This window comes from Eptatretus burgeri, unplaced genomic scaffold (assembly GCF_056783735.1).
Source record: "Eptatretus burgeri isolate ZD-2024b unplaced genomic scaffold, Ebu_testis_v1 Ebu_testis_scaffold_69, whole genome shotgun sequence".
Lineage (NCBI taxonomy): Eukaryota > Metazoa > Chordata > Myxini > Myxiniformes > Myxinidae > Eptatretus > Eptatretus burgeri.
Genome location: NW_028222019.1, coordinates 27,501 through 53,462, shown reverse-complemented (window position 1 = coordinate 53,462; position 25,962 = coordinate 27,501). Strand labels below are relative to the sequence as shown.

The 25,962-nt window shown below is 42.7% G+C and overlaps 1 protein-coding gene across 1 annotated transcript; it reads left to right on the top strand.

Moving 5' to 3' along the window:
- The first annotated feature begins 3,379 nt into the window (after positions 1-3,379).
- On the top strand, positions 3,380-8,971 carry LOC147007608 (uncharacterized). The gene is made up of 3 exons (XM_085866727.1): positions 3,380-3,522; positions 7,706-7,951; positions 8,092-8,971. The coding sequence occupies exons 1-3, from the start codon at positions 3,412-3,414 to the stop codon at positions 8,791-8,793; spliced, it is 1,059 nt and encodes a 352-aa protein (XP_085722853.1). The 5' UTR covers positions 3,380-3,411; the 3' UTR covers positions 8,794-8,971.
- The last annotated feature ends 16,991 nt before the right edge of the window (positions 8,972-25,962 follow it).

Here is a 25,962-nt window from a genome sequence, read left to right as displayed (position 1 = left end):
GGTTGTAACTCTGCTCTGTGTCTCCCTTCCTGATTATTGCCTATTGTAAATAAATTCCCCTCTTGTTGAATGTACCAGCTCGTTCTTTGTCATTTCTGCCATTGGTTTAGCTCGGTGTGTGTTGAGAAATATCGAAACAGTAAATTGTTCATTTGGACCAACGGGACTCGGAAACCATCCGCTCGGGTTACACACGGTTCGAGCACGGTAACGGCTCGTTCCGCTCGACGCCTGTCGAGGGTGTGAATTCTCCGGTAGCTTGCCGCGTGGGTCTTCTTCTTCTTCTTTCGGCTGCTCCCATTGGGGGTCGCCACAGTGGATCATCCGTTATGATCCGCATAATGATTTGGCACAGGTTTTACGCCAGGATGCCCTTCCTGACCAACCCTGGTCGCCTCTTACAACACAGGGATATGGTACACCTATTCTAACCAGGGCAGACACTGGGCCCAGTACACTGGTACTCACTTCGCTGACCTCTGAAGGATGACAGGCTGAGTCAACCTCCTGGTGTGTATTAATTCAAGCGGCCAACGGGGCTTGAACTCTGGACCTTTTGGATCCCAAGCCGCTACCCTAACCACTACGCCAACACCAGGCTTGCTTGCTGCGTGGGTACTTAGGTATATCGAAGTTTGGCAATCAACCCTACCCCATGCGGTCGAATTATTGGCGATTCATGGTCCTATAAGGGACCCGTGCCTTTCGGACTTATCCGAGGGAAACGACCTAAATTCCGGTGTGTTCGGTGGAGCCGACGCTACTGCTCCCTGTAGCGGTCGTGCTCACCACCGATACCCAGCCCCACAACAATATTACACAATCTCGACCAATCAAATGTGCTGCTCGTGCTCTCAACTTTGGGGAATATCAAGATTCAAACGAAATGGCTCGTAGGAAATATGGATCATGCTCAGAAATGTAAAGCTGTTAGACCCTTCCCATGTCCTTTTTCTCAAGTATGCGTGGGGTACGATGTTATATGAACTCTCCAGTAATCTAGTTGTTTGTTTTATTTTTGACTTCTGCCCCGTGTAGCTTGTTGCCCAAGGATTTTCTCTGACATGACACATGCCATGATGCCGTTTTCTCTCCATGGTTCAGGATATTTGGTGTCAAATTTTACTTTCATTTCACCCAACTACTTGAATCACCGTGCCCGTGTCAAAGTCCTGACTTATGGGTTTGTGAGTGGAATTATTGCTTGAGAGGGGACAGTTGTTTGTCCCCAGTGTCACTTCAACGGAATACACATGGGGTCCATTATCTGAAAATGGAGAAATACATATTCGGGCAAATAATCTTTGTACAAAATTGCTTTGCAAAGAAGTGGTATTTATTCATGAATAAATACCACTTGTTTGCAAACTATGAATAGTTTATCTTGTCGCAAGTCTTTGACAAACCAGCTGTCCAGGCTTCACATTCGACTGAAGTTGCAGCAGGAATTTGGAATTTGTTCATGGTTCACCCACTCTTCGTGAAGGACACCCTGGGATCTTTAACATCCACCAACTTATGTCTGCAGACGGGACGCCCATATTAATGTCCATGTGATGGACGGCACACGTTGATGAATTACTCTGTCAAGATTTGAAACCAAGTTGGACAGCTTAGATGTTAGTGTGCATTATGAATGAGTTTATGCATCAAATAAAGGTCACAATTGGGCCGTAATCGTGTCGGTAGCAATATCGCACGTCACACTTGAAGCCTTGGCTGGGAGAAATGACATATGAGACCCCAAGATGTGTTAATAAACAGTCCATGTACAGTCAACAAAATCTTGTGTCTATAAAATTGGACAGGAAATGGGGATTTATCATTTATGCATAAAGATTCATTTGAGTACCTTATCTAGAGGCCGAGCAAGTTGAGACAGCTCGGATCCGTTGGTCTCTGGGGAATGTGATAAGCATAGAATGCCTCAAGGATGTCGGGTGTGTGTTCCATCACCAATCAGCTTGTAGAGCGCTCGCCAAGTGCCTTAAGCAATCCATTGAAACGGTTGGTATTGAACGGCTGGCTTGGCAAGTGATAGCAAGCTCCTGGGTAATGGAACACACCTCTGGTTTGCTCCAAATTTCTTTCAGTGGCGACTGTTAAAAAAAAAAAAACTGACAGTAGTAACTGTTTGTTTAAAATGGTAATCATGTGTTGGAAAGAATTGACAGAATAGTTTGTGGTTCTAATAGTTTTTATTTCCAGTCGGTATAATAATTTTTACTTCCCCACAAAATGCCGAGCTGAGCCATTTATCCGCCTCAACACGGAGTTCGTCCAAGGCGGAAATCCCCCTTGAGGAGAAGGGCACGTTAGGTCGCGACAACCTCCGTCGTGGAACCCTTCATCTCCTTGGAAAGTGTGGTTGAGAATAGATAAGTAACGACCGAATGTATTGCGGTCAGACAAACAGCCAGACACCAAATTGTGTATTTTAGTTTGATTTACCTAATTACCCTTTCTGAATTTAAAATTAGGCAAAATTAGACTAAAACGAGTCAAAAATGGCACTAAAGTGTTTTGTACTCTCACACTGTTTATGTTGATACCAAACATGATGATGTTTATAACAATTTGAAAGCTGACGTACTATTTGATCTCACCTGACACTGAGGGATCAGCTGTTTGGGTCACCTTTGGATACCTGGGGTCCAAATTGATAGGATCACATTGAAAATTTGCTTTTCACAAGCGTGATAATAAAATCTAATTGTAGTTGATAAATTGTTGTTGCCCATTGAGACATTACCAGTCTTTCAGGTAATATTTTGTGGATGTACATGTACTATTCCATCAGCAAGGAAGATGCAATAATAATGCAAAATAAATGTGAATAACATTAATTTGGTATCATTTGAAAGCTTTAACAAATTTTCCATGTTTGTTTTGTTGCACAACTATGATAGTGGGTTTGCAGGATAGCTTAGATGTATGTATCTGTGTTGGACAGCTCATCTTTGTGTGAGCTGTCCAACTCAGGCACATAAATTCCCTTAACCTTTAAAAATGATGAATGGGCAGGAAAAAGTACATTTGGAAAAATAGGAAGGAAGTTAATCTGCAAGAATAATTTGGTGAACTCATTCACTCTGGGACTGACTCTTACAAACTAAAGGATTTTAGAAACAATTTACTGTTACCGAGGTATATAAAATTGAATTAATTTTGTGGTAAATCTCGTATAAAAGCAACGACATGTTCTGTGTGAAACTCCAAATATTGATTGGACGACGTGCATCTGATGTGCTGGTACATGTCACACTTTTGACGTGTACCAGCACCTATTGGTTGCCGTTGTCAAACTTTTGATTTTACGTCATCATTTGTGTGATGTAAAGTGATGAGTGTTATATCAGTGGTCAGATATCTTATCTATTTTGTCAATGTCAATTACACACAGGTGATGTAATGCCATCCTTGGGTGCTGATGTCAGATCCTTTGTCCATGTTCTGGCTGGAGCCAGGCCTCGAGGAGAGGTACAGGTTGTCCGGGCATTCACTTGGGCACGGCACATGGAGGTGCGGTATTATCTATTAATTTTGTATACAAAGTCGAGGCTCATGGAGGAGCCAGCATTTCTTTATTTTTAAATAGTTCTTATTTCTTTACAATCTTTTTTTTTTCAAACAAAATTTGTTTATTGGGGAATGCTTGCACCATATCCGTCAACCTATAAGTCGAGTTGGCTAATTTCCTTATTTTTCTTTCCTTCATTCATATTATACAAGTTGATTTGGAGGAGAAACAAAGCTAGATAAACTAATGGTGGTTCGCAAAACTGTCAGTCAGAACAATGGATGTGTGAATTCCTCCCTAGCTCTGATGCAACACATTGCTGCCCATGGTAATTCTTTAAAACGAGCAAGCATATTTATTATTTATAACAAGCGGAAGAATCATTATCAGTATTAGCTCATAGCACATTAGATCACAATTTTGTTGCAGTTCACTTCTGCTTAATAAACACGAGAGAGTTCTTTGAACACGATGCCCCACGTAGTGTTCAAATGTATACTTCAATTTTAATATGGAACAGGCAAAGCCGAGAAGCGAACATAGAATTCTTCTTACATTCGCTTCTGACTTTACATAAAACTTGTTCACAACTGTATACTTGCCAACTATACCGTGATACATGTAAGCGCCGCACAGCTGATGATTTTGACGCAATTTCCGGTTACTTCGGCCTGGATTCGGGATCAGCGATCAAATAATGTAAATCACGATTAAAAAATATTTTTGGATGATGCGGGAGATATCTTTATTAAAATTAACTTTGGGAAAAAAATGATTGAACAAGCCGGGAGGCAACGAGGGATTCGCTAGGATCGAAGCGCTGGATACGATGCTTTTCATTCTGACCGATCCACCGACGAAGATTCATTGCCAAGACGTATTGGTTCACATACAATTGTTCCTCGACCTGGCAAGATTTTTCCTATTGCGTATTTTGCCAACTGGCACTCCTCATAAAAAATGACGGTAAATAGGCACCCTATTTTTGAAGGACTACCATTTGAAAAATAATCGGTTTGCTGGTTCGTGCTGTGGAGCCTCGCGTTACACACACACACACACACACACACACACACACACACACACACACACACACACACACACACACACACACACACACACACACACACACACACACACACACACACACACACACACACACACACACACACACACGGAAAACCCGATAAACTTCTCTCAATGCTCTTGTTTGACCACACCTCCTGAGCCACACAATATTTTTCCTACGCCACTCCCACTTTAAATAATAAATAATTGGAGGTGTTGTGTGGGTCGTGGAATCGTTTTCGGTAAATAAATAATTGGAGGTGGTGTGTGGGTGGGGAATCATTTTCGGTAAATAAATAAACATATTATTAGAAATCCACAAAGACAGAAATGCCGGTGATTCCATTTATTTTGGATCCTTTTCACTTTGGTCAATAACGTTTGGATCGAGGAGAGATCGAAGGTGGAACGACGGTGTAGTTCCTTACAAACACTGTATACACACCTTAAATGATGGTAAATAGACACCCGATTTTTGAAGGACTACCATTTGAAAAATAAAACCTCAATCAAAAATCAGCTCGAGTAAAATTTTCTAAATATCTCGAAGTGTTTAATTCCGAAGTCTCGATTCTCTACATTCAAACTAAAGCACAAGTATTGAAAATACTGTACGTGGTTTTTCGGCCGCTGTACAGCAACGGGTGGTTGCTAGGCAACGAAATTCAAACTCGCACATTCCCAGTATACATTCCTCCTTTTGACAAAGTTTCATCGAAATCTGTTCGATGGTTCGTGCTGTGGAGCCTCGCGTTGCAGACACACACACACACACACACAGACAAACAGCCAGAAAACCCGACAATAAGAGATATCGTGTGTGTGTGTGTGTGTGTGTGTGTGTGTGTGTGTGTGTGTGTGTGTGTGTGTGTGTGTGTGTGTGTGTGTGTGTGTGTGTGTGTGTGTGTGTGTGTGTGTGTGTGTGTGTGTGTGTAGAATCCAATTCATAAATAAACACTTCCGGTCATGATCTCCCGGCATGCATCATTCCCCATGAAAAAACCAGAAGCAAAAAAAAAAAAAAAAACGGAAGCAAACTGGTCAGAGGCAACGACACGGATTCACAATTGCCAGGGCATTGTGTTGTTTTTGTTGTTGTTGTTTTTGTTGTTTCCTATTCTCTCATGTGCGTGCGTTTAGTATGAAGCTCACTGCGTTCACTAATAAAATAATAATTTTTAAAATCCGGAAGTTTGGCACTCTGAAAACAGTCTTATAAATCACACCTGTACACTGTACTAAGACAACATTGAGTCGCAGTTTAGGAGATGGAGACTTTATCACCATAGAACGCAGCATCAATTGGCATCGTACATAGCCATACAGGCGGCCTCTTCTTCACCCCACTACTGCACCCTCTCATGCTGTATACCGATATATATAAAATGGTTCCTGGAAATATAATGAAGGCGATTTGTGTTCGAGTGTTCAAGCTTACCATTCAGTTTAAATAAAGGTTTAAAGACGTTTCAAGGCGTATAAATAAATAGATTCTGGGTTTTACCGCAGTTTTACCCAGTGTCTATTACATCACCCTATCAAACGCATTACATTAGTTATCCGTGCCTGTTTTTTGTGTCCTTTATAACGTCCTTAGAAACGGTAATGTTCCTGTTTGGAATGATTTTCAATTTTGTTTGACTGCCAGGCAGGCAGACAGAGTAAAGATATTATGTCACTCCTCTCTGTGCATGTGCAATCAGGACATATTCAGAGCTGAAGTACCATACTGTTAAACGGCAAACTTGTCTTCCTATTCATGTTCCAATTCCAGTTTAAAATTTAACGTTCAATTTAAATAAGTTGTTCCTCGACCATAAACTTATAAGACAGACAGACTGACGGATATGAACCAATTGCTTAATCCCACTTTTCACTGCGCGTGCCTGGGGTAACAAACAAACACCTGTCACTTAATGAAATACAAGTACTCAATGTTTGTCCACTTAGTTTTGCAGCCACTGTGAGCCTTTTTGGTTTTCTTGGTGCCGTCGTCTGCAACGTATCCTTCGCTTTCCCAAACACATTTCTCGCTGACACCATATTTCCTGTATGCAACCATTTTTTTTTCTCAACACAACATTCATCTTTGTACAAACATGTATTTCCCGGCGTTCTGATTGCATGCATTGCACATTGCAAAAGATGATTGCATTTCCCCGGCGTTCTTCTTCCAGACTCTCCCCCGCCCCTTTCTCTCCTTTCCCTCCTCTCTCTCCTTCCCCTTCTTGTCCCCTGCTCCCTTTTCTCCTCATCTCCTATTCTCCTCATCTCCTATTCTCCTCCTCCTTCCCCTCCTCCTCCTTCCCCTCCTCTCTTCTCTCTCAAAACTTTATTTTGTTAATAGGTGATTACATGTATACAATATACATACATCTCTTCTTTTCAAAACATCGGCCAAACTTAAGACCATGGACTCCATGATCTGTGCTTGCACAGCCCACTCAGTCTGGCTATTCCTATTCGTTGTCTGTAGACTTTTTTTTTCTCATGTATCAGATAAATTGAACTCTTCCTCTCTATCTTCCTTTCTCTCTTCCTCTATAAAAATATAGAAATACTTCTCGTATTTTTTTTTTTACCAAATCACTGCTGATTGGAGGGGCTGACAGGGTGACCTGGAGGTACGCACACTAGCCTGGGTTAGAATCCTGACTCAGCTATAAACTGTAATAACGGTGTTTCACAGGCAGGGTGATTCGTCAATATGCGTGCCGTCCCTCGGATGGACGTTCAGCTTAGTGTCCCATCCACCATCATTAGTTGCTGGACATTAAGGATCCCATGGTGTCCTTCGCAATGGTCGGTGAGCTATTGCCGTTGCTCTGAACAAATTCCAAATTCCTGCTTTAACTCCTGAGTTGAGCATCAGGCCTGTCCAGCTGGTTTATGAAAGAGTTGGGCCAAATAAAGGTGGGAATAATTGTGGCCGTTAACGAAAGAAGGCTGCAGATTGGCATGCATTTATTACTTTCGGTGAAGGATCATCGAAAACCCCAGTGCAGGACTTTTTTTCATTTAACGCAACACTTGCTAAAAATAACAAATGTTACCCTTGGAGGGTATTAAATCTTAAGGCTTTTAACATGATATGTGTTATTCTTCTGTGATCAACAGAAAGTCTACTCCTACTGTCAGACAAGGCCAAGGCTTCGTAGGGCTGTGGACCGGGCTCTTCACCACCACCCTTTGCAGCTCAAGTTTGCCCACCTGGCACACGCCCGCCGCTTGCTTGCCCTCTCCTTGTTGGTGCCATCATTACAGGCTGGCATGGGGTGGCCTCAGGACCTTAATGATTGGTTGGTGCAGAAAGTAGTCTTGCAGGAACTGGGCCTCGACCCACAAATATTTGATCTGGAGATGGTAAGTATGTGGCGGTGGTGTGTGAATGTACTGCGCGTGTACGATATTTCAGGTGGCAAGTACAAATCAACAATCAGTCTTGAGTACCACACTTAGGACTTAGTAAATGTACCAGCCAAAGTTTTTGCTCCTTCCAACAGGTTGCTCGGGAAGCTCGCAAAACTGCAACATTGCAACTATTGCGAGCAGCAGATACTCCACATCGGGCCATGGACACTGCAGCCCCTTCTCCATTCCTTCAGGCCTTTGGTCTCGCACTACGCGATCGGCTTTTGCAGCTTCCTCGTGTCCTAAACCAAGGTCCTTCCCATGGATCTGAGAGTGATGGCAATAAAGGGCAGATTGAGGCAGGCAAGCTGAGTTTTGAAGCAAGCCTGCACTGTTTGTCAAGGATGCCAACTGCACTTTCAGCTCTTTGTTCCTCTGCCACCACAGCCATGGACCCTTCATTTGACCCAGTGACTTCAAGCCTCATTGCGACTATTCCGCCCAATCTGTGGGATTCCTTGTTCTGGCAGCTGCCACCAGTTGTTCTCTCACAAGCCACTAAAATCTACCCAAAGCTACGTGCAGCTTATCGAGCAGAGCTCATTCGTAAAACTGCAGAAATCCAGGCCTCAACACCATCCAGACAAAGCAAAGCCAGAGATGCTTGGAAGGACTTGGTCGATCGGTTTCAAGCAGAAGTGGACCATGGTGACTGGGAAGTTGAACAGGCATTGATGGCAGAACAGTTCTCACGTGCAGCTTCGTGTTCTACCAGTTGTACCATCTATTCAGATCTTCTCGCTGAATTGGCCACCAAAACCAGTTTATCTTCTCACCAAAATTCTTGTACGTGAAGTTTTCAATCTGTCATTCTTGTTTATAATATTACTTGGACACAGTTTGATTGCATTAAATTTGAAGATTACAGGCCAATTGTATCTTGGAATAAAATGCAACACTGACATTGCTGAGTAGATTTATGCTGAAAAGTGAGCAGTGGAATAAAATTGTACTCTTATTATAGACTAAAACGTCAGTGCCTTTTGATTCTCCAGACCATTTTATTAATTATGAGCAAATACCACCTGTCGCTTTGCTGACGGGAATACTAAAGGAGGGGGGAGGGAGAGAGATAGGGGGTGTGGTGGAGACAGACAGAGAGAGGAGTGGGTGGGAGGAAAGAGAAAGAGAGAGACAGGTGGGAGAGAGCAAATATAACCAAAGCTTACCCTGCTGTGTTTAACCCCCAGAGATTTTTGACTGGTTGAGGGTTAAACATGACCATCACTGCCACACCTCAACACAGAGTGCCATTTCCTGTGTGTTTTGTATTTTACGGCGATGGCCCCACTTCACATGAGCGGCAAAGGTTTCATTTGCTTGAACTGTGTCCTTCTGAAGCTGATGGAACGGACAACCAGCTGAAGTACAACACAACATGTGACATAAGCTTATTGACAGCCAAATGTGTTCCATTGCAGAGTGTTGGTGGGTCCCAATTCCTGAGAAACATAATGGGTGCACCAATATTGAGCTCCAGATTGTGAGGAGGCACATGTGGTGGTTCAAGAGGGTTAAGAAATTATTTGAGGTAGTGGACTGCTTCATTTGTGTCTTGTACATTTGCACAGTGCCAGAAAACTGTGGAATTGGCTGCATCATTTTTCGTTGCCAAGATGGCTCTTTGGCATAGCCACTTGGAGTCATGAAAGTTATGTGCAACATTTGGAAATACTGCGTCTTATGATTGAAGTGTTGCAACTGTTTTTCCCCAATTTTGTTCCTTGAGACAGTTCCATCTTGATTTTCAGATACCATAGCTCCATTTCCCAGTTTTAGCAAGCTTGCAGCAACCACCACAGCAGATGAATCACCTATTAGAAGCACTCGCATGTTGGTCATTAGGCTGAGTCGCTGAATGTTGTTCCAAATGTATGAGGCTTTGAGGCAGGCCTGCATTTCATCAGATTTGGTTCCATGTGGAATGACTGCCAGTGTCTGTCAAAAATGCCCAGCCAACACCAGAGTCACTCCACACATTCTTCTGTCATTATGTTGAAGATCATGCATGGTGCGATCAAGAGCTTCAAAGGCAGTGTTGTGAGACATTGCACACTCATCCCAGACAATGAGCCAGCACTCGTGCAGGAGCTTTGCTTTGCCAGTGCCCCTGCCAATGTTGCAGGTTGGTGCCTCCATACTTGCCAGATTTCAGGGCAACTTGAAGACTGAGTTGTTTTTCCTCCTGTCAACAATGTGGCAGCAATGCGTGATGATGCCATTGCAAAGGCAATAATGTTTCTCTGCTTGATTTTTTTTTTCCAAAGGAAGATTGATGAGAAAAGTTTTGACAGTTCCACCGGGAGCATCCAGAAAGAAAGTACCACCACTCCCATTGAAAACTGCTTGTGTAATCTTATTGAAGGCTTCTCTTTTGGTCTGGAACCATACATGGCTCATTCTCCTGTATGTATTCAGCAAGCTGTTCCATGTTGTAGTTGGTCTCTCAAAATTTCATTTGTGAGCTCATTGTCATTGTGTCGTTGAGGGTTAGGAAGGCCAAAAGTTTTGAGGTCAGAGCCACCCAAAGCCTTGATCCAATGATAATGAGAGCTTGATTGAAGGTGGCATCTCTATCGTCCAGATCCAGGTCAAGATTTTGCACTTGTGCGTGATGCAAAATGTCCTTTGCTGCATTCTCCTTGTGGTTGTCCCATAATTGTTGAGGATTTGACATGGCACATGTCTGCACCATCATGGCAAACAAGTTTCGCAGCAGCCATGGTGATCGAGTTGCAGCTGTCTCCTCCAATGTGCTGTTCCAGTGTATATCATACTCCATGCATCCTCTGATCTGGCAAGCCTGTAAGTTTCACAGATTGTGACACCCACTGTTCGCAAGTCCTCAAATGATGTTGGATCTTTGACCTTGTGCAGAAGCCGTCTCAGGTAAAAGCGTTCAAAAGTGTTAGGATGGACAGTGTACACATGATCAAGTGCATCACGGGCTTTGATGCTGGGCTGGTCTGGTACAGTTTGTCCTGCTTTGCGGCGAGCCCACTTCTTGCTGCTGTGGAGGAAATTTACACAACAGAGAAAACACTTTATAATGTAATAGATCGTTTATTGTCGAAGTGCACGTGTGGAGATAAAGGCTTGTCCCAAGTGTACAAGCAGATCTCTGACTGAGCCAGAAAACATGGTCTTCTATATGATTGGAAAATAGGGAGGGGTCAAAGCAGCAAAAGGTACTGGTTAATCAACACCAGACAACAGGAAACCTTTGTGAAACAAGAGGTCCTTCAAAGCAAAGAGAAAAACAATTCTGTACATAATAAAACAAGATAACAAAGTGAAAGAATGAGTGCCTTGCTTCAGGGCATGGGTACACAGAGAGAAAATGGAACTGTCTTGGAAAATAAAATTTCACATTTTCAGTAAGCCAGCCACCACCTGTTGCACCACAGAACTACACGTGGCCAACAATGCATGAGAGGCACCACCCGAGGGACAACGTGCCATCGCGCAGCTTGGTTGATTTGAGATGAGTGCGTTTTTTTTTTTAATCTAATATGTATTGTTGTTGAAGTGACGTGTGTATAATGGAAAAACAAAAACGGGAAACGTCGTGGAAAATATAATTTCACATTTTCAGCGAGCCAGCCATCGCCTGTTGCACCGCAGAACAATACGTGGCCAACAACGCACAAGAGTGGCCACTGACCTTTGTTTAAGTCAATCAATTATACAGCATTCAGTGACAGTGCAAATGTTGTAGAGCACTTGCCAAGTGGCTTAAGCACTCCAACAAAATGGTTGATGATAAATGGCTCGCTTGGCATGCAATTAGCAATCACCGAACCGTCATGTTAAACATACACCTCCCGGTGACGCCCAAAATGTCAAATATGTCCAAATGGGACAAATGAACACTTATTTTTTAGGAGTCTGAACTGCTTATCAGTTCGATTTTGGAGCTTAAAGTTTGGAATTCAGCTTAGTTTCAGAGGTTATTGAGCTTATTTTAAGAGATTCTCGAGGTTATCTCATGTGCAAATATGAAATAAGGCCATGAACACTGCCATCTCTGGGCGTTTATAAGCATTACAATGGACCCAGCGATTCGTAGCTAAGATGAACACGCATTTGATAATATGAGTCAGGAAAGTGGGAAAAAAAAACTTTATCGTTAAATCGTTGCGACCTGTTCCTCGGTGAAGCATGGTTGAGCGGGCCAAAAATCATTGGGGCTTCAGACCCCAGCGAGGTTACTTAGAATATGCCTTACTACCCCAGAGAGAGCGGTGACCGAGAATGTGCCTGATGAAGGATATAATTGAATAAAGCCGTTAATTATCTTCAAAAGGGGTGTTGTAATTAACCCAAACACCCAATTTTCAGTCTTGCACTTCCTTGGAGTTTTCTTTGTATGCCTGCAAAGTTTGAGGCTGCTAGGTTTTATGGTTTTGGAGTAATGGAGGAGACACATTGACACACACACACACACACACACACACACACACACACACACACACACACACACACACACACACACACACACACACACTTATTAGTAAAGAAGATGTAAGTTTTTCGGGGTAAAATAAATTCATACCGCAACTCTGTCTGTCTTAAAAGGTATCATGGGAGAGTGAGAGTTTATTTCTCCTCTTGAATCAATCAAATACAAGAAAAATGGATACCTTATGATGATGAGAATAGTGGAGGAACCTGAATATTAAAGCATGGCTTATAAAATTTCAGGTTCCTTTACAATGGATTGTGATTAAAAATAGGAAGAGACAGAAATATTGTGAAATATGATAACTAAATGTTGTGAATAATAAGGAGGTGGACAAATGGAAAGGAACGCAAATGGGTGGAGGGGGAATCAGTAGGCATGCAATATAACTCATTACTCATTTATTACCAGTGATTACAACATCAATTTGTTATATACTTCTCTAATAATAAACATTTGAGATTGTGTTAAAAGCTATTACCAAGTTGCCTGTTCCCACACCCACACAGGATTCTAAATCGCGTAGGGATGGAGAAGGCAAAAATGAAAATGGCGTTTTCTGGAATGGCGTCATCGAGCTGGGAGCAACAATTGGCATTTATTCTCACATCTGACTGAAAGCACACGGGATGTACCGTGTAGTGTAGGCGTGAGAGGGGTTGAGCTTTTTGGTGGGAATCTGTGCACGTGTGTGAGTTTGAATATTGAGGGAGTGATTGTAGCTCCAGTGAGCAAAGGCACGGTTGGGATGGACTGTGAGGAGGTTGGATAAACGTAATGGGGAGGCCGTTAAGGACAAACGGTAGTTTAAATTTAAAACGGCTTTCACCTGGTGTTGAAGATATGAGTACGGTTTGGTGTTGGCCGACCATGGAGGAGCAAAGTTTGCTGCATGTGAAAGCATGCATGCAGGTAGGCTTTTGCCAGGTAGATAGTGTGATGGTTAAATGTTCTTGCCGGGTTTTATAGAGAACCCAGCAGTTAAAAGAAAAATGCAGCTGTTTTGGTGCATTGAGGGTTGAAGCCTGGGTCAATGGTGGAACCACTTGGCCCAAAGGTCAGGTCAGGTATGGGAGCATGCGCTGGAGTAGAGCACCGCTGTGTCCACTGTCCACTGTCCACTGTGGGCGCCTCCATCTGTCCATCACCCAGGCAGATGCCTGGCCCATCCCCATCTCCTTGAGATGCTGATCAACCTGCTGCAACCACGAGGAACGTGGTCAGCTCATTGGCCTCCTCCACTCATGAGGCTCCTTCGTAGAGAGAATCTGGTGAGCAGGATCAGTGTCAGGAAAATGAGCCACATGTCCATACAGCCACAGCTGACGCTCACAAACAATGCAGGTAACAAATCTCATTTGAGTCGACCTCAGCAACCGCTCGTTGGACACAAAGTCTGACCAGCGATAGCCAATGATTCTCCGAAGAGACCTGGTACCAATGGAATTAAGTCTCCATCTCAGATCCCTTGTCAGAGTCCAAGTCTCATATCTGTAGAGCAAGACTGGAAGCACCAAGAACCTGGACTCAGGCTTTCGTCCTCCTACACAGGTACTGACTAACGCCACACCCCATGATTCAGTGAATCCATGACACCACAGGCCTGACCCAGATGTCCATTGACCTCTGGCTCACAGTCAGCAGAGATATGAATATCACTACCAAGGTAAGTGAATCTCTCCATGTCCTCAACATCCTCACCACAAACAGGTACAGACAGGATAGCAGCATCCAAGATGTCATTGAAAGCCTGATTCTTAGTTTTGACCCAGGAAACCCGTAATCCCATCGGCTCTGACTCCTCATTCACCTCCTCAACAGCCCCCAAAATGATATCCAGAGTCTCCACAAAGATGACTGCATCATCTGCGAAATCAGTCAGAGATCTTGACATTCCCAAACGATGCACCACAGCTTGAGCTCTCTGACATCCTCCCCAAATCCAGTCCATACAAGTGCTGAAAAGTGTGGGGGCCAGTACACACCCCTGACAGACTCCAGTAATAACTGGAAATAAGTCTGAGATGGTACCACCACATCTCACAGCACTCTCAGTCCCAGAGTATAGTTCAGACATCAGATTGATCAGTTTTGGTGGCACCCCATGAAGACTAAGAATCCTCCAGAGGGCATCCCGATTCACTGAATCAAATGCTTTACACTTTACAGAGACACAAAGTGCAACTTTTAAAAGAGGAAGAGGTGGCACAAGATTGCTTGAATGTTATCATGCTTATGATGTTTGTGTTTGAATGAGAATAAAAATATGCAATATGAAGTGTTGTGTTAGAATATTTCCATCAGCTGTTGTGGCGTTTATTTACCCCAAATATGTATGCATAATTGGCTGGCAGTTGTGTTCATCTATATTATTATTAAGCTTTGAAAAATTGTCCATCAGGACAGTCTTCAGTGTCAGATATCGTGCAGTGGATGTAGAATATCTAGACTTTCAGAAGGCATATTTGATAAGATGCCACACCAGACTGGTCAAGTGGAAACATGGGTTGGAAACTTTTGGAGTTGTGCTACATATAGGTTGTCGCACGATTACTAACAACCTGGAAATGCAAAAGTTCCAAGAACACTTATGTATATCAATTAGTACATGATTCAATATAACTTTAGATATTTTAAAATTTATTTCACAAATTTAATGAATGTAATGCACGGCATTTTGTGTGGCGGCATTGTAAAAGCTGCCAAGGTCCGATGAGGGCACAAGTCAAAATGTCAGAATACGATGTTGTTCTTTATCAATCGCTGAGAACATGCCGAAGTAATGATTCACTCCCTTGATCTGTGTAACCGTCTTTACCTCCAAACTCTGTGTACCTTGAGTGGCTGTTTGTGCTCTTTTCTGATTCGCTGTACTTTGGCCTTGCCTACCGGAATCAACATTGTATAGACTCTGCTCCACTCCTTTCCCAGTGGTAGAAAGCAGTTATTTGATTTAAAGCTTTGAGAAAAGTTATTCCTTCCCAGATGAAAGGCAATTTCTCTTTTATCCTGCCTGTACAATCATTTCCCTCACTCGTCCCTGCTTCGACACATAAGGCTTGGATTTGGGCATAAATTTGAGAGTTTCATTGATGGAGATTTCTCCCGTATGTGCGCACGTACGCATTAAAGATTCTCTTTTGTATGCTGAAAATGAGTGGAAATTGAGTTTATTCCACCATAGGGTGAATACAGGTGCAAACTCTCAATCATAAAGTGGAAGGTAAAACTGAGGATGAAGCATAAATGGAACAAAAGTGAAATAATATAAAAATACAGAGGGGGGTGCATGAGCAGAATGTGGGGTTGGGGGAGAGTAGGGTTAGGGGAGGACACATGGTGTGGATAAGATGGATAGAGAAGCAAACTCTCTGAAGGAAAAACTGTAAATTTGGAAGGAGGTGGGGTTGGAGTTCAGGGAGTGGTGGCCAACCAGAGGAGAAAACAATGGTTTTGGATGGCAGATGATCTATGATGGTGGTGAACAGCTCTCTTGAAGATTTGTTGGATGGAAGAATGAAATTGGAGAGAATAAGAATCGTTGGATACACAGGCTGGAAAAAAGAGGAACATATGAATATAGTTGAGCAGTGATTCTAGATATTGGGAGTTAATGGTGGACTGCATACAACCTGCAGAAACCTCGGGGGCCAGGGGGAGGTTGGGGGGACAAGGCACAGAAAGGGCAGAAGGTGGTAGAAGACAGAGAGACCATCGATCTGTCTGTGGTGTGAAAGTCATAGGCTCATAGACTCAGTTTCATCGAAGGAGATTCCAATGATTTGGAGGACTTGGTGTCCATCGCATTAAGATGTGTGAGGTGTGAAGCAGGGGTGCCAGCCCAAGAGCAGAGAGCAACCAGCTGTCGATTGAGCTGTGGATGAAAGCATTGTGGGTGCACATGAATTTAAGTGTGTCAAGGAAAGACTGAATTATGGAAGATGCCAAGTCGAGAGCAAGCGATAGAGGCCAACTGAGATATGCGGTTTCCTCATTAAAGATTGTTGGGGGGATGAGGATGATATGTGCACACACCTTCAGGGTTTTCTTCCCTTCGGTGTGTGTATGTTGTATGTGGAGATGGACTCAGCCTGTCCTCAAACAACTACAACCAAACTTTGAGCTTCATGAGTGGATGAACGTGCAGGTCAGCTATCACTCAAATAGGATCTTTGGCAAGAGGTGTCTGACTTCTGAGTGGCGTTTTTGAAACTTGTATTTCAAACAAGGAGATACAAAGTCAATGAGGAAGTTTACGATTACTTGCAATGCACAACTCCGATTCCCGTAAGTCGTTATTTCCACCGCCCAGTGTCCCAGCCCTGCCAGCACAACTGACGCGTGTTCACCTCGTCCTTCGGGACTTGATTCTTCGATTCCCGTCGCGGTGTTCTCTTGTACGATGGCCTATCCAGATGATTAAAGAGCTCAATGTAATTCTTTCCCAATACATAATCTTAATGAGTTTTAATCAACCTGATTATAATCGGCTCCATGTGTTGACAACCGCTCTGGACATTAACACTTCGTTCACTCAGCGTTAAATCGAGCACGGGGACGATGGAAACACACAGCTCGTCCCGTATCACCTGTCTCTGCACATCGCTCTCGTGGGTTTATATAGTATCACAGAACAATCCCGTGTGTTCCAGCAAATGCGATTATAGTCCATTGTGGAAGTTTCGTTCGAGAATCTTACCAGGCCGTTTACAGTACAATACCACCATGTACAGTCAAATTAGCTCATTACATCAAGCAGTTTATATTACAATTTACCGATCCGTGCTACATGAAACTGAAAACGTGTAACCGTCAATTTTAATCGTTCATTTATATGCATTCAGGATTATTTAAATTTACCACATCTAGCATTTAACTGACAAAGATCATGGCTGATGTTTGAGTGACTGAACTTCAAGAGGTTTGTTGAGGGAGTAGTTGGTAGTTGTTTTTTGTACACCTTGTCGAGGCTCGTATGAGAGCTAACACAACGAACAGCAAGGGGGATATGAGACAAGAGCGGCAGGAGTGGGAAGGACAAAACAGTGGAGAACAGAGACATTAGGAGATCTGTGGAAGGGAGAGGGATGGGGTGGGAAACACGGGTATACAAGGCACATTACAGGGACTTTCAGGAAGGAAAGCTGGGAATTTGAAGGTGGTGGGGTTGGGGTGGATTAACGGGGGTAGAAAAGATCGATGATTTGGATGGGAGACGATAAGAGGTGGTGGTGAACAGCTGTTTTGAAGGCCTGGAGGGAAGAATGGGATTGAACAGAGTGAGGGAGGGAGAACCGGGCCCAGAACACTGCTTTGAGGAACTCCAGCCTGTACAGGAAGAGGGGATGAAAGAACTCCATTTAGGGCCACACGTTGACTGTGACAGGAGAGGAAATCTGCGAGCCATGAGTGGAGATGGCCTTGGATACCATAGGAAGAGAGTTTGGTGAGCAGAGCAGGGTGCCAGACTGTGTCAACAGCACGTGAATTGTCTCGGGATATGGCTCTTATTTCATATCCGGCATTGATGACCTCCATCCATTGTTGGGAGAGTAGAAGTAGCATATCCAGGGTGGAGTGACCTAGTCTAAAACCAAATTGATGATTGGAAATCAACCAATTGGAAAATATGAAGGATTTAATGTCTGAAGCGATGATGTTTTCATGTTATCGCCAAGATAGAAGAGGTTAAAAATGGGGAATGGGGGGGGAGGGGGGTTGGGGTGTTGGAAAATCGCTCAAGCATCACCTTTTTCAATGGGGATCTTTCCCCACTTTGCTCTCATATATTTTAATGAAGCTTTGTTTGACACGAACAATGCCAATATAATCATTTATTGTTTCCAATCATATTGTTCAAAATATGGTATTTCAATTGAAATAAAGGCATCATCTGATAAAACTTTTATGATCTGTGATTTCACGTTTTTACAATTGTTGAATATTATCAAGACAGTCAAAGTTTATTGAAAATTTCGTTGCTCACAAGAGAATTTTGGAATAACATTTCAGCTTTCACTGCACAGAAACAGGAAACAGAGGTGAGACAACACTTGTTGGGACTGGGTGAGGATATGAAGTAATAGCAATGAAATGCTCACTTGTGGTAGATTAAAATCAGACTGGTCACAGATGTGTCATATATCTCGTATATCCTATTATTTACCAGCAAGAAAAAAGTACTGAACATTATTTCCTTACTTTGTTGATGGGAGAGGAATTTTGTTGATATTGATGGGTCATCAGTGCTCGGCTTTGATGGCGTTCCACAGTCATGAGCCAAACATTTACAGACTTTCCCACACGTGTCCCCATTCAGCTATCTTCTCACCCATCTTTTTCTCCCATCTGTGTCTTGTCCACTGTAGACACACAAATTGAAACAGCAACGATTACCGATTCACACCTCACTTCCTCTTGCATCACGCTGCATGACATTTTGCAACTCCCACTCATGCACCATAACACCCCCTGTTTTCTTCCCTCTTCCCCCTTCCAAAGCGATTGGGTTGTGTCGGTCTATCGACCATGCTTGGTGCAACAAAGTCGCCTCCACCTTAACTGCTTCGCTCTTTCTGGACTCTCTGGCTTCTCGGGTATGTGTGTTTGATGGTGCCTGTTATGTGTAACATAAGTTAAGATTGCAGAAGTTTATCTTGGGGTAACTCTATTCTGTCTCTTTTATAAATAACTATTTTCTTTTGCTGCACCCACAAATTTCTTGCTTTCCCCCTGTTGTGCATAATTTTGTGAATAAACACTTTTTTTTAATGTACTACAGCACCTTTCTCGCCTGATTTGTAATAAAATGCTTGATACAAATGTAACCAGCCCGTTTCGTCTTTTCATTCATTGGTTCAGCATGGTCCGTACATTGGCTTGTCTGGGAAGTTATACCCCACAAAATTGCTCTTGTTAGCCAGTGTACACTCACTGTATCACTCGGCAGTAATCCGAGTGTGCATTGATGGCATGTGACCCTAATTGACCGGCCGTCCACATGCAAGGTATCACCCCAAGTAGTGCAACCCTACCCAGAGTGGCCATGCCAATCGGCGTTCATGGTTGCCTAGCAACCTGCAGGTGCATGAGTTCTCTGTGCCCAGCGGCTTCAGGACCAGTTGTTTGAGAGGAGCCCAAGCGCTCTCCTGAGTGGCGAGCCTCAAACCCCGAGTCCATATCAATATATTTGCCATGAATAAGGTGACATCATCAGTTCATTTCTGCTCAAAACTTTCTTATTTTTGCATCCATTGTTTTCAAGCATCTTCATGAAACTTCATTAAATCATCAGCAACCAAAGGAAGATCTTTCTCTACCTATTATCTTGGGGACAAACTGAATCATCTCAAATCAAATACCATTGTAGCACATATCTCAAAATGTTGTAGACAGATTTGGGCGAAACTTGGTGAACAGGTTGGGTGTATAACAAGAACAAATTGATTTGATTTTATTGAAGATCCGGATTTGAGAAATTTTTAAAATTTCTTTCAGTGATTCTCCACCATTGAGAGAAAGGGCAATGCCATGCTGAAAGGTGAACTTCCGTCCCAATTTCAGCTTTCTTGCAGAGGTGCGCAGGTTTTCCTCTGGGATTTTTCTGTATTTTGCTCCATCCATTTTTCCTTCTATCCTGGCAAGTGCCCCACTCCTTGCTGATAATAAAAATCCCCATAACATCATGCTGCCACCACCACGCTTAACAGTAGGGTTGGTGTTGTTTGGGTAATGTGTTGTGTTGGGTTTGTGCCAAATGTAATGTTTTGCATTTCAGCCAAAAAGTTCCATCTTGGTTTTGTCAGACCACAAAACTTTTCTCCACATGGCTTCACAATCTTCAGAGTGGATTTTTGCATAACTCACATGGGACTCAAGGTGGGCATTTTGAGTAATGGCTTCCTTCTTGCCCTCTTCCGTGCAGGCCAGACTCGTGGAGTGCTTGGGATAGTGTTGTCACATGCACACAGTGACCAGTGTTTGCCATAAAGGTATGTAGCCCTTTGAAAGTTGCTATTGGCCTCTTGGTGGCCTTTCTGATCAGTTTCCTCCTTACTTGGTCATCCAGTTTGAAGGGAGGGCCTGATCTAGGCAGGGTTTTAATTTAACACAACAATTTAACACAGGTGGAGGCCAATTAACTTGATGTGTGATTTTGAAGATGATTGGTTACACCTGAGCTCATTTAAAATTGCTATTATAAGGGGGGTGGACAATTATCCATCAAGATATTATAGTTTTGTATTTTTAATTAATTTTCTGAAATTTGTAGAATTTGTTTTTCACTTGGAAGTTGTGGGTTACGATGTGTAAATAGAGGTGGGAAAAAGTCTGATTTCATGCTATTAAATTCCAGGCAATAAGGCAATAATAGGTGGAAATTTTGAAAGGAGGTGCAGACTTTCTATCGGCACTGTATATCGCATGATATTTGAAAACATTGTGGACGGATTATGACAAAACTTGGTGGATGAGTTGGGTAGGTGACAAGAAAAGCCGATTAGATTTTGGGTCATGTCTGAATCCAGATCCGGTCTGTCGGTGGGATTCAAAACCTAAACTTTTTAGCCTGGTGGAGGTATGCATCCTACTGAGTGCTGTTGTAGTTTTATATTGTTTCACCTCCTTCCACTTTCCTCCTTTCTTGGGTCTCTTAGGGGATGTGTAGGTGGAGTGTGCTTTGTGTACAAACATTTATAAATGGTTTGTGATCAAAGTGAGTGTGCGTAGTGTAACACTGTGCGCAGTGTGTGTGTGTGCATTTTGTGGTGAAGCAGTGTGCTGGTGTTATCTTGGCAAGTTTTGTGGCAATGTTTGTGTGCTTTGTCGGTGTTGTCTGCTGGCCATTTTTCCTCCTTTCTGATTTCACCATCCCATTCTTCACACATTTATAAGCAGATTGTTTTGTGTTGGTTTTTTATTCCTCACCACCAGAGAACTGTCATTTGTTCCAATGAGGCTTCAATATCACCTCTGCCACAGCACATCATTGGTGCCACAGCACATCATTGGTGCCACAGCACATCATTGGTGCCACAGCACATCATTGGTGCCACAGCACCAAATCTGTCATTTGCATTCCTCCTCCCCACTTAGCTCCTCCTCCTCCTCCTCCACCTCCTCATTCCTTCCAACATCAGTACTTTATGCGATCTCCATGACACCAGAACACATCGTTGGAACTTGGAACGTCATTTTCTTTACTGGTTTGACCATCTCCTTGGCCTTCACCTTCCAAGCCTCAAGCAACAATTGCTGATGTTTTTTTGGATGTAGCACGAACACCCATTGTTAGGAAGACTATTTGGGTGTTTTTTTTGGATGTAACGCAAACATCCAATGCAAGGAAGACTCTTTGGGTGTTTTGTGGGTGTCATGCCAACTCCAGTACAATATGGAGTCTCGACATGTATCCCCTAAATTTAAAAAGTGTGACATGAACACCAGGGGTGTGTTCCATTAGTAAGCAGCTTGATATCGCTTGCCAGGTGGCTTGCTTCCTTCAAAGCACTCAAACAAGCAATGTCGTCACCACTTAACATAGTGATCTCCATGGAAACCATGCTGTCGTGGAACTTAAACAAATGCTGTTTGTGATGTCATTTTCAGTTTTCCTCGATCCTCTTGTGACACCTTCCCCAAACAAATTTATGGTGCGGGAGAGGGGATGCATGTTTGTAGGTCTTACAATTTGAGGATGAAAAGAAGAGTAACAAATAAATAATGAAATCTACAGCTCTGGAAAAAATTAACAGACCACTGCAAAATTATCAGTTTTTCTGGTTTTACTATTTATAGGTATGTGTTTGAGTAAAATGAACATTTTTGTTTTATTCTATAAACTATTGACAACATTTCTCCCAAATTCAGAATAAAAATATTGTCATTTGGAGCATTTATTTGCAGAAAATGACAACTGGTCAAAATAACAACAAAGATTCAGTGTTTTCAGACCTCAAATAACACAAACAAAACAAGTTCATATTCATTTTTAAACAACACAACACTAATGTTTTAACTTAGTAAGAGTTCAGAAATCAATATTTTGTGGAATTTGAGAATGAACAAATATTTATAGGTTCAATAAGTGAGCTAAACAATATGCATTGGTTATTTGAAAAAAAGTGCTCCGAGGTTAAAAGGGGAGGCTATTAACATCTCCATTCACTTACATGTTTTATATATTTCAACAGGTTGGGATAAAAAAGGGGGTTTATTTTTTAGGGAAAAACATATGAATCGCTGTGAATCCCCCATTCATTAACATGGGGGAAAGTGAGCCAGAATCAGCATATCCACCGTACTAGCCACACTTTTCAGCTCACGATCACAAGCGAATGATCAAAAATTAGGGGAGTTAAAAAGTGAAAGCGCGGGGGCCGAGTATTGGCTCTGCAGCCCGAGGTGCATCACTGAACATGATTGGTCCAGTGCTATCACGTGCCAACCACAGAAGAGACCGCCACCACCACCGATGCCACCTGTCCATGGGACGGATAATTATCTACTTGTATATACATTGGCAAAACTGTTGTTGATTTTATTAATACCAAATTATTTTATTTGCTGATACCTCATTATCCCCACCAAGTGGATACTTTTCTCCCTCATGAGACTGTTTTATGCCGTTCTTTGTAAACCTCATTATAACTGGGATGTTGAAGTGTGTATGACATGGCATTGTAACCAACATTTCTCTATTTTTAGAATACATTGCCGTTTTACTTCAGGACTAGCAAATACCACCCATCGCTTCACTTACGGGAAGACGAAGGGTGGGGTGGGGGGGGGAGGGCAAGAAAAAGACACATGTTGGAGAGAACAAATAAGACCGGTCGCTTTGATAAAATAAAAGCAAAGAATACCAAAGTTGACCTTGCTTTGATATTTAACCCCCCGGGGATCTTTGACTGGTCGAGGGTTAAACGTGACCATCACCGCCGCGCCTCAACACATTGCGCCATTTCCTGTGTGTTTTGTATTTTACGGCGATGGCCCCGCTTCACACAGGAGCGACAAAGGTTTCATAGGCATGAACTGTGTCCTCCTGAACCAGATTGAAAACCAACTCAAGTACAGCTCAATGACTGAGATCGTAAGCATGGGTGGGGGGGGGGGGGCAGCTTGCAGTCTTTGCTGCTGTTTGCTTCTCGTCTTGCCTCTTGATGTTGGGGAGTTTCTGCTGCCTTCAGGCACAATAATTTCAAATGATTGTAACAGTAAAGCTCATTTTGTGCAGTATTTGTAGTATAGCTTGAGTGAAGTTCTTCTGATGGAATCTGCAGATGAGTTTGGGAAGCTGGTACAAGTGAAACATGTTTTTTTTTTTTTTTTTGTATACCTTGTCGAGGATCGAATGAGAGCCAAAAGGAACGATAAAGGTTTGTTGTAAAAAAAACGAATGGGATTTTTGATGAAAGAAATCAGAGTTGATGAGGTGGAGAAGATTGTGGTCAGAGCTCAGGTCAGATATTTTTTGGATGAATATTCGAAGTTAATCCAGATGATGGCAGGAGCTGAAGGGAAGGAGGAAAAAGTGAAAAATATCGTTGGAGTATCAATGTGTTTGCACAATAATGAAGTCACACGTGATAGCTGCAGCAAACACTGAGAGTCAATGGATACAGTTCCCTTCATGTGTGACAGACATGATTGGCATTGATTGCACAGATCAGTGAGAGACCTCACCTGCCTGATGTATTTAATTGAATTATTAAAGTCTCTTCACTGAGTATTATTAAGTTCTTGTCATGCTATTTTAAACAAGGAAGTGACAGATTTAAAAACTTGGACTCAAAAAGTGTGTCAATTATATATTAAATAAAGTCCTTCGAGTGTAAACATTACCTGAAATTCTGGAGACTGTGTTTTTTATTGGAAACAACTTGGATCAGCCATCTGTAAGAGTCTCTGTCTTCGTCTTGCATTCCTGGAGCACTTGGGAGTGATGATGGATTCACTACCAAACATCTCATCCTCTGCTCCAGCGGCCATAAATATGACTTCTTCCTCTGTTGCGCACACATCAACAAAAGCAAGTTAAAATCATTCAATCGCACTGTCATCATAATCTCAATCATTATCAAACTTTTCACCACAATCCTGGAATGGAGATCTATGTATCCATATCTGTCTCGATATCTCTCTCTGCTCCTCCCTCTCCCTGAACCATGATGAAATGCTTCTTGGGAGGCAGCTCGAGTCACCCCAAGGTGAGAGAAAGTGGGATTGTAAAAAATTTGGTTTTTCAAACAATTTATTTGAATGATCATCCAGGTGTACACAATGACATGTGTGGATACTTTAAGAGTTTAATTCATGCCAGACTTCCACCAATTGGAAGATTTATTTTGGGCTTGTCTGGCTCAGAGTGCAGCAAAACATTTGTCTGTTCTCAACACTTGTGACGCACAGAAAAAAGGCACACGGTGCAGGTGAAGAACGTGGAGTTCAAACAAAGTTTGGAATAATTTGTCATGTAAGGCAAGAATCTTGGAAACTTACGTTCTGAACGATATCGCTTCATGTGAGGTGGTGGAGGAGGGAATCCGCACCGCTTCCGAGGGACCTTTGAAAAAATAGAAAAATGAAAGATTAAATGATGAAACCTCATTCAGGAAAGAGTACAGAAGGAAATGCAGTGATGGAACAAGTAATGGATGAAAAGTTGAATTTGGTGACATAATCCAATCGAAGGGAATTAAGAGTTCTTGTTTTTTATCCTCCATGGCAATGACCATGCCAATGAGTTACCTTTCCCTCCAAAGTGATAATTACAATGATCTCGACAAATAAGGATGTTTTTCATTGAATGAAACATTAACAGCAATGTCTACAGAAGATGAAGTGCCAAAATGCCTTTCAACTTGACGTCTCCATCTTGGGGTTGGCTATGTTTGTACCCAATATGTTCACCCCCAACTTCTCCAAAGGACTGAAGAGTGTTTACCTGTTGAACTTCCTGAATATGATGTGGCTCCTCAACACCATCATGCTGCTGCTGTTGCTGCTGCTGCTGCGGCTGCTGCTGTTGCTGTTGCTGTCCGTGCTCACATTGAGGCCTCTGTTCCCGCTGGAACAACTTAAAGTGTTGTTTCTGTTGTTGATGTTGCTGCCGATTCTGTTGTTGACGTTGATGCTGCCAGTCATCACGGCGAGGCTTCTGTTCCTGCTGGAACTTCTTATCAAAGTGCTGTTCCTGTTGTTGATGTTGCTGCTGTTTCTGTTGTTGATGTTGATCCCGCCAGTCATCACGGCGAGGCTTCTGTTCCTTCTGGAACTTCTTATCAAAGTGCTGTTTCGGTTGTTGATGTTGCTGCTGTTTCTCTTGTTGTTGTTGCTGCTGCTGCAGCCAGTCATCACAGTGAGGTTTCTGTTGCTGTTGATGTACCCTGACAACACTGTGGGGTTTCTGTTCAGATCCAGCAATTTTGTTTGCTCCTTGTCTTTGCTTCTTCCTTTGTTTCTTGAGGAAGAGCTTTTCTTTTTTTTCCAGCAACTG